Source organism: Mesocricetus auratus, unplaced genomic scaffold (assembly GCF_017639785.1).
Source record: "Mesocricetus auratus isolate SY011 unplaced genomic scaffold, BCM_Maur_2.0 Super-Scaffold_100019, whole genome shotgun sequence".
Lineage (NCBI taxonomy): Eukaryota > Metazoa > Chordata > Mammalia > Rodentia > Cricetidae > Mesocricetus > Mesocricetus auratus.
Window position 1 is genome coordinate 6,275,008 of NW_024429200.1, and position 8,137 is coordinate 6,283,144.

General features: G+C 40.3%; 1 protein-coding gene across 1 annotated transcript in view; it reads left to right on the forward strand.

Annotated features, from left to right (window-relative positions):
* The window catches only part of Mtpn (myotrophin), a 29,245-nt gene extending 21,608 nt beyond the window's left edge, over window positions 1–7,637 (forward strand). The window contains exon 4 of the mRNA XM_005082402.4: window positions 4,489–7,637. Coding sequence (XP_005082459.1) covers window positions 4,489–4,575 — 87 coding nt within the window. The 3' untranslated portion in view covers window positions 4,576–7,637. The remainder of the gene's footprint in view (window positions 1–4,488) is intronic.
* The last annotated feature ends 500 nt before the right edge of the window (window positions 7,638–8,137 follow it).

Genomic DNA, 8,137 nt, shown 5'->3' on the forward strand with positions numbered 1-8,137 from the left:
CCTATTACAGGACTCTACATGTCTCAAAATAAGCTGCCTAATGGTTACAGTCCAAGGCTGAGCCTCTGCCTCTACTATATATACTTATCATCAGCCCACCTTCTGTACCCAGCCCTGTGGTCTTCATGGTTACAGAATGAGTATTGCTCCTGCAGGGATTATCTGTGTTTAGAAAGGAAGAAGAGGAAGGAGGTGAGAATGTTGTTCTGAGCTTTTACTGAAAAAAGAAAGTGATGCATGAGAGAAACTGTATGTAGCCTGAGGATTCCATTTCTTTTCAACCTCTGTGTGTGAAGAAAAAACAGAGATTGAGTTTTTACTGGCCTTCAAGAGAGCCAGGAGATAGTGTTCAACTCAGTATGATAGACAGCAAGCCATGGTCAAACAGGAGCAGGAGCCAGCTGCCTGGGATGTTTAGAAAGACTTCATAGACTGTGACAACTGGATAGGAGTTAAGTGAGTAGAGACAAACAATTTTTTGGTCCTTCTCATTTTTCAGTTGGTGGGATATTTAATATCAAATAAAGGAAAATAAACTTTTCCGTTAGATTTATATAGGAGAACAAAGTGAGTGCATCCTCAGACCCTACAGACCTCATTTTTGAAAGGCAGAAATTTTAATTTCAGATAGTAACAAGTACTAAGGAAGAAGAAAAAGGAAAAGAAAGTGCCTTTGTAATGTTAAAAAAACCTTTAATTATTTGGGTATAAAATGTCTTGAGGATATGTGTTTCTTAGGCAAAGTATATATAGCATGATTAAACATTCTTTGAAGATTCATCATCATCAACATGATCCTATTTGGGGCCTTGGGAACACAAAGACTATCAGCATATTTACTGTGGTAAAGGAATGCATTTGTAAGAAAGCATGTAGATTGATTTTAGGAGATGTTGAATTTGAGATGTTTGTGAAGCTTGGTGTAGATAAATTTCAAAGCCGACAAATGGGTGGGAGGGTGAGGCTTAAGGTTCAAGGTAGATGTGGAGGGCAGGCATAAAGAAAGACAGGTACGTAGAGCAGCCAGTGTTGATGGCAATGCTTTGATTGACTGCTTGGGCAAGTGCTAATGTGACCAAGAAGGCAAGCCTGCTCTGGAGTCCAAGGAAGGCTGGTGTAGTAACGGGTAGCATTACAGCCATGTCCCACCAACAAGGCTTAGGGCGGCCAGCAGGAGCTGGGGAGCTTTGACCGTGTCTTAGGAGTCTAGAAGGGAACTGAGCTGGCATTCAGGGCAGAAGGTACACCAGGAGACACAATAGGTTTTCTAGAAGCTACAGTATGGACTAACTAATATTTAGCAAGAAATAAGAGATGGGTTTTGTTCTAGTTTGCTTTCTTGCTTTCTGACTGTGGTCATTTTGTGTACTTTAGGATTAACTTTTATATTCCAGTCTGTAAAACCTGGGAGTATGTTGACTCTCAAGGTCAACATAGACCAGAAGCAACTTAGGGGAGGAAATGTTGATTCAACCGTCATCAAGATGTCAGGGCAGGCTCAAAAGCAGGAGCTGAAGCAGAGCCTGTGGAGGGAGGGACACTGCTTTCTGACTGTATCTAACTCAGGCTCAACTAGCTTTCTTATACTTCTAAGGTCCCATCAGCCTAAGGCTGATGCCACCCACATCGGTCAAGATAATCTCTCAGACATCACCACAGGCAGTCTGGTCCAGGCAGTTACGTTCCCTCTTCCCAGGTGACTCTAAATGTGTCAAGTTGGCAAAGTAAGCAGGTAGTAAGGAGCTTGCTTGTGGCTTTTTGTTATTTGTTTCCATTACTATTTGAGATGCCACTATAAAAACTCTTCAGGCCGGGCGGTGGTGGCGCACGCCTTTAATCCCAGCACTCGGGAGGCAGAGGCAGGGGGATCTCTGTGAGTTCGAGGCCAGGCTGGACCGATAGCCTCCAAAACAATACAGAGAAACCCTGTCTTGCAAAAACCAAAACCAAAACAAAAACAAAAACAAAAAACAAAACTCTTCAGAAGGTGAAGAGAATTGTCTGCATTGTGTTTGAGAAAGATCACCCACATAGATGTGAGTAGCCTGAACTGTATACTGCATGATAAAGAAGTAAAACCAAATAGGAAATTATTGCTTCTAAATGGTGAGAGGACCTGAAAACAAGGATAGCAGTAAAGAAGGTAGTTGGGAGATATTAAGATAGTGCAGACTTAGTGACTGCTTACTGCTTAGGTGGAAAGTCAACAAGGAAAACTTCCTAGTGTGCTCACATCCCTCGGTAAGTTTTTTGCCATGAGAGAGAACACTGAAAAGAAGTGACTGTGTAGGGGGAGGCTACAGGCTTGTTTTAGGATGTGTTGTTCAACATGGGGATAAAGGTTGCCCTGATCGAGTGTTGCAGATCTATAATGAATGGGTGAAGGAGCTGAGCAAGGAGGAGGAGGAGCAAGCCAAACAGCAGAGAATGCAGAGATCCTGTCTTGAAAGTGGGCATATTGATTTAGGATTTTGACTGTCCTCACTGCTCAGATACGTTAACACCCAGAGAACTCAGAATTTAGAGACCAGTACTACCTTAATTCCAAAGTAATTTTAGGGCAGTTTAGGTCAGTTGCCAGCTGTGTGCTTTGTCTATTTTTCCTCTTCCTTTTAGGAAGAGAAACTGAGGCTATTTTATTTTGTCTTCACTTTATTTTTTACCAGTTTACCATAACAACATTCGTATAAAGGGTGAAAACTGTGCTGTTTGAAAATGAACAAATAAGAATCGTCAGGCTGCTAGCACGGTACTGCAGCCTTTACAGCTCCGTCTGTTTGTGAGGGCTGCGCAGTAGTTGTTAAGTACCACAGTAAGCAGTACTTACCTCGAACAATTAAACATTGCTAGTACATTTTAACCTTGAGAGTCAACATACTCACAGGCTTTACAGACTAGAATATAAAAGTTAATCCTAAAGCACACAACATTTGGCAAATTAAAAGATCCCCAGGGAGAATGACAGGAGGGATTCTAATACTACTACTTTATAGGGAATGATACACCATCAAAATGTATGACAAAACCTAGATTCAAATAACTTGATATTTTCGAAGCAACAAAATGATGCATTAAGTATAAGAAAGTGGGAGTCTGAGGAAGGAAGAGGGTGTTGATAAAGCTAAGACTCATCTCTGTAGCAGGAAATCAAAAGATAAAATCTAAAGCTAGTAACTCAAATAGTAGCAGGAATATATTATCTAAAGCTATGAAAATTGTCACATAACTAAAAATGAATGTACAAAAATGGCTTGTTTCCTAAAGAAAGGGATGGGGCAGATATACCCAAGTTCTCTAGTAACTTCTTTAGTCTTTAAAAAAAGCACTCAATATTCTCACCATGTTGACAAATTGGTTCTCTCTCTCTTTTTTTATGCTATTGTAGAAATAGTCTTTTAATTTCATCTAAAACACTAACATTAGTTGTATCTGGCTTATAGAATTTTAAGTATTTTGTCAGCTAAATGTTGGCATAATAGAAATTCACTGAGGAAATTTTTGAAAAGCTGTTGGGATGGTGGGAGAATTTATTGAGAGCCTGAGAAATGGAAGCTGGGTAGCTTGGGACTTTGAGGAGCAGGGATCTTTCAGGTGTTTGATCTATGTGAAGCCACAGTTAAGTGAGCTCCAGCTCCCTGTGGTCACCCCCTGTCCTCCCTCTGTCTTCCCCCTAGTTCCTCTCGGGGGGGGGGGGTGTTCATCCCACAGAATGCTGACCATATATTCCTAGATATAAGGTCATCTACTGGAAAGTAGCTGGCCTACCAGAGCCATGCCCTTTATTAAAAAAAAAAAAAAGCCTCAATCTCCCTTCCCCAGAAGCCAAGGGATATATTATTGGTTAAAACTTGGTTAATTGGATAAATGTGATAAGTAAAAGTTGACCCACTGTTTTCAATTCTGGTGCTGAGTTGTGGTGGTTTAAATGAGAATGTCCCCCGTATGCTTGGTCCCTTGTTGATGAAACTGTTCTGGGAAGGATTAAGAGGTGTGGCCTTGTTGAAAGAGATGTATCACCGCAGTTGGGTTTTGAAGTTTCCAAAGCGTACATTGTTCAGAGTTTCTCACTGTCTATTTGGGCCTTATGGATCTGCTGCTCTAATAGTGTCTGCCTGCTACCATTGCTGCCCACCATGATGGTCATGGACACGCTCTCTGAAACTGTGAGCCAGCCTCCAATTAAATGCTTCTAAGAAACACCTTGGTCATGGTGTTTCTTCACAGCAACAGAACAGTACCCAAGACAGTTGTTTTGTTTCATATAATTTCTAATACCTGAAAAATAATAATGCATTTTGAATTTTTCTCTTATTACTGTATGTATGTTGGTGTGGGCATGTGCGTGTCATAGCACAGTATGAAGGACAGAGGACAACTTTCCAGAGTTGGTTCCCTCCTTCCACCAAGGGTCCCGGGGATCTGAGTATGAAAGGCCTGTGCCACCTCTGGCACTCACTGTTCTCTGATGAAGGTTCTCTCTTTTTCCAGGGTGCTGATAAGACTGTGAAAGGCCCAGATGGACTGACTGCCCTTGAAGCCACTGACAACCAGGCCATCAAAGCTCTTCTGCAGTAATGGATGGATGGATGGACTGATAATTTGGGAAGAATGACTCTCCTGTGGCCTCACACTGCTGCCTGTCTGTCTGTCACTTTCTATCTGCCAGCTTCTTCAGCTAAATACTTTAAGAGGGGTGAGGGGAGAGAGAAATTCATAACAAAGCCGACTACCAAGGGGGGGAAACATGTTTTGGAGGAGCAGTGGGGAATGTGATCGGGCTTTTACTGGGATTCCTGATCAAACCAGCCTCTTGTCCATTTCTAGTAAAATAGACAGCTTATCCCCAAGGGAGAGCAAAAATGGTGTATGGGAGTCCTTGAACCTTCTCAGCTCCCGAGTTAATATATTATTAGTGTGTTGAAGGTCTGACTATACAAGACCAACTCTACTTACTGGGCAGCAATAGCTGTGCGCAGTAGTGGCTGCTGTTATGTCAACTTAGGGTGCTGAGTTAAGCAATTAGCTACAGCCTTCTGCCTTAAGAATGCACTCTCCTGGGGGTTCCTGGCTAGGTAAGAGCGCTGCCTATGGTTAGTGACCAAAATCTTGAATGACTTTAATCTTTATGTGAAAGCTCAGATAAGTGGAGCACCCCTAAATTGACTGATGAAAACTTTGGATTTTCTCTCCCCTTTCACATGAATTTTATGTCTCTTTAGATAAAACTGACTAGTTTTATTTATAAAATGTTAAATTCTAGGAGCCTAAAGGAGGAATCATTCCAGTATGCTTATTTCTTTTTTCTTCCTTTAGACTCAGACATTTATATAACATTGAAACACTTTGAGACTCCTGCTGGTAGTAAAGGGAGATTTAAAAATAAAATCATAGCCATAAGCGTGTTAGTATCTTATAAAGAGAGAACAGTTGTCTTAGTATTACAGATTTTCTTCATTTGCTACTTGAGTGAATCAGCCTTAGTTGTATTTGGAAAATGAAGAACATTCTTTGGAATGCCTCTCTTAAGACCCACCATGGATGCTGACTTTGTAGTGCACCAAAGCTATCACTTGGGTGAGATGTACTGTTTGGATTGATGGAACCTCATCCCTTCAAAACCCTGCTTGTTGCCAGGTTCCCTGAGCTGCTGATTGACTCTTGTAGGGCCAACACCACCCCACCTGCATAGTGGTTTTGTTTCTCTTAACAATCATGCATTGCATACATGTGACAACTTCACAATACATTCTGTGTTCTTAGAATACAGTACCCTAAAATGGTGTTCTTAGGACCTGCAGAAAATTTAGACTTATCTCTAAATCTTAATTCATGAACAATAAAGTGAATAAACATACAACCTTAGATTTGATATCTTACATTTAACTTGTCATCCATACAGGCTTACAAAAATTATTACACTCTTTCCTTAACCAAGTCATGCAATAATTGAATGTACCTCAAATTTTTAAAGGGTGGGTGGGTGGGATAGGGACTTATATTCAAATTATGGATAATTAAATTTTTTTAGGGCAGTGTAGCATTCTATAGCAGGGTTAAACTATTACCAAGAACAGTCAGCCTGGCTAAATAACTATTGATCAGTTAATAGTTGGTGTGTGTGTGTGTGTGTGTGTGTGTGTGTTCTCCCATGAACTCTTTTTTATCCTGTGGCTTTTTCACTTTCAGCTAGCCTGGCCCTGTACTTTTTCTATGTCCAAGAAAACAATCACAAAACAGTAGTTTAAATACTTTGTTATATTTGGCTAACTCTGCTGTCTTCATGAAACCTACTAGAGTTGGACATCCTACACATGATCTTAGCCAAAAGGCCAAAAAGCTGTAGAGTTGGACATCCTGATAGTAAGTGGGGGCACTCAGTCTGTTACTACCAATGTAATGCAACAGGGTGTTTTGAAACCTTTGTTTTCACCTCTTGGCATACTGCTATTTTAAAGGCTTGAATTTTAACCCTTTACACAATTTTCAGTTTTTCTTTCAAAGTGTTTTGTTACAGTTGGCTATTGCAGAGAGTATATTGTCTTATCATTCCTAAACTTGGGTCTGCTTTCTACAGTCATTATGGTACTGAAACCATACGATTCCTTGTACAGTTTATCCTTGTGTTCCTTGTGATGCAGTAGAGGCTATTTTGCCTTCCCGCCCTTTGTTGGCCATTTTGTAAACCTATAGCTATGAAGCAATTGCTTGAGAAAATAGCATATAAACATAGACTAGGATAGACTGACCAGGATGGTTTACAGTTTCTTTAAAAAAAAAATAAGTAAATAAATAATAAAAAATAAACTAGGTTATTTATAATGTATTTCTGAACCACTTGGCAGAGAAATTCATGACACTTAATGTTAATATTTTTGAATAAAGGAAGCTAAAATGTCTGCTTTTGGTACTACACGCATTAATAAAAGGTTAAGTTTTGTTTTCCACTGAAGTACTATTTAACATCTCAGAAAAAAACTGCATGTTCTATAGTTTTATATCAAATCCATCATTTCATATGCACTGTATCAAAACAGGTAATTTGCCTTTTGATGGTTAGTGTCCTAACCCCACACACACAGCTTCCTGCCGGCGTCTGTAGATCTGAGTTCTAACACAGCACTTGCCTATCCCAGCTCCCTTTGTGTACAGCAGCTGGGCACGGAAGAAAGGCAGTAACTGCAGCATGCGGGAGCTTGGACAAGCAGCCTTCTAGTCACTTCTTTCCCTGGGTAAAGGCGCTTCAGTTTCTATGTACTTGACTTTATTTTAACTTCAGCTCAGATGCTGTTTTCTTCATGTGATATTGTATACTCAGTTGTGTATAGAAGAAGCTGGTAAGAGTGCCCTCCTACATAAATAAGCAATTGCAGTGTTTTGCATGCAAAATTTAAAACTTTAAATTGTCCTGATTCTATTTTGTAAGTGGAGAAACAATCAATCTTTCTAGGCAGTATGGAGGAAGACTAGTGCTTTGTGCATTTTTGATATATTTGAGTTCATGGTTCCACAGCGTCATTCCTTTGACACAGTTGGGTTTCTCATAAGTATCCTAGTTCATGTACATCCGAATGCTAACTAATATTGTGTTTAAATTTCGTGTTGCAAGAACAAATGGAATAAACTTGAATTGTGCTACAGATAACATGTCAGCAACATGTGTATCTCCCAGTCACTGTCGCCTTCCTTTCCAGACTTCTTTCAGCTACATGAAAACCTTGCCTTACTTGAGTAATCTGTTTTTATCCCACTTCTAGAAAAAAATAAGCGGGGAAAACAACCAGATACTAAAGACGTAATGGGAATAAATTGTGCTGCTGATAGAGAGGCTTTTACCTCAGGGTTAGTCTTCTGATACACATTGTTGCTGTCTATGGGTCCTGGCGCTCCTTACTTGAACGAGACACTGCCGATGGAGCGTCAGCGTTCCTGATCGACACTGAAGAGCACGTGGGCATGGGCTGTCTCTGCAGTCCTTGCATTGCTCTCTTGGGTCGCTGCTTGTTTCTTGAGTACCTACATTTCCCAAATCAACGACCACTCACACAGTCTAGAGTGTACTTTTCTGGGTGAATGATCTCCTTCAATATCAAAACTGAACCACATTATATATGAAATCAGTCTCTTTCTTTTGTAGTCT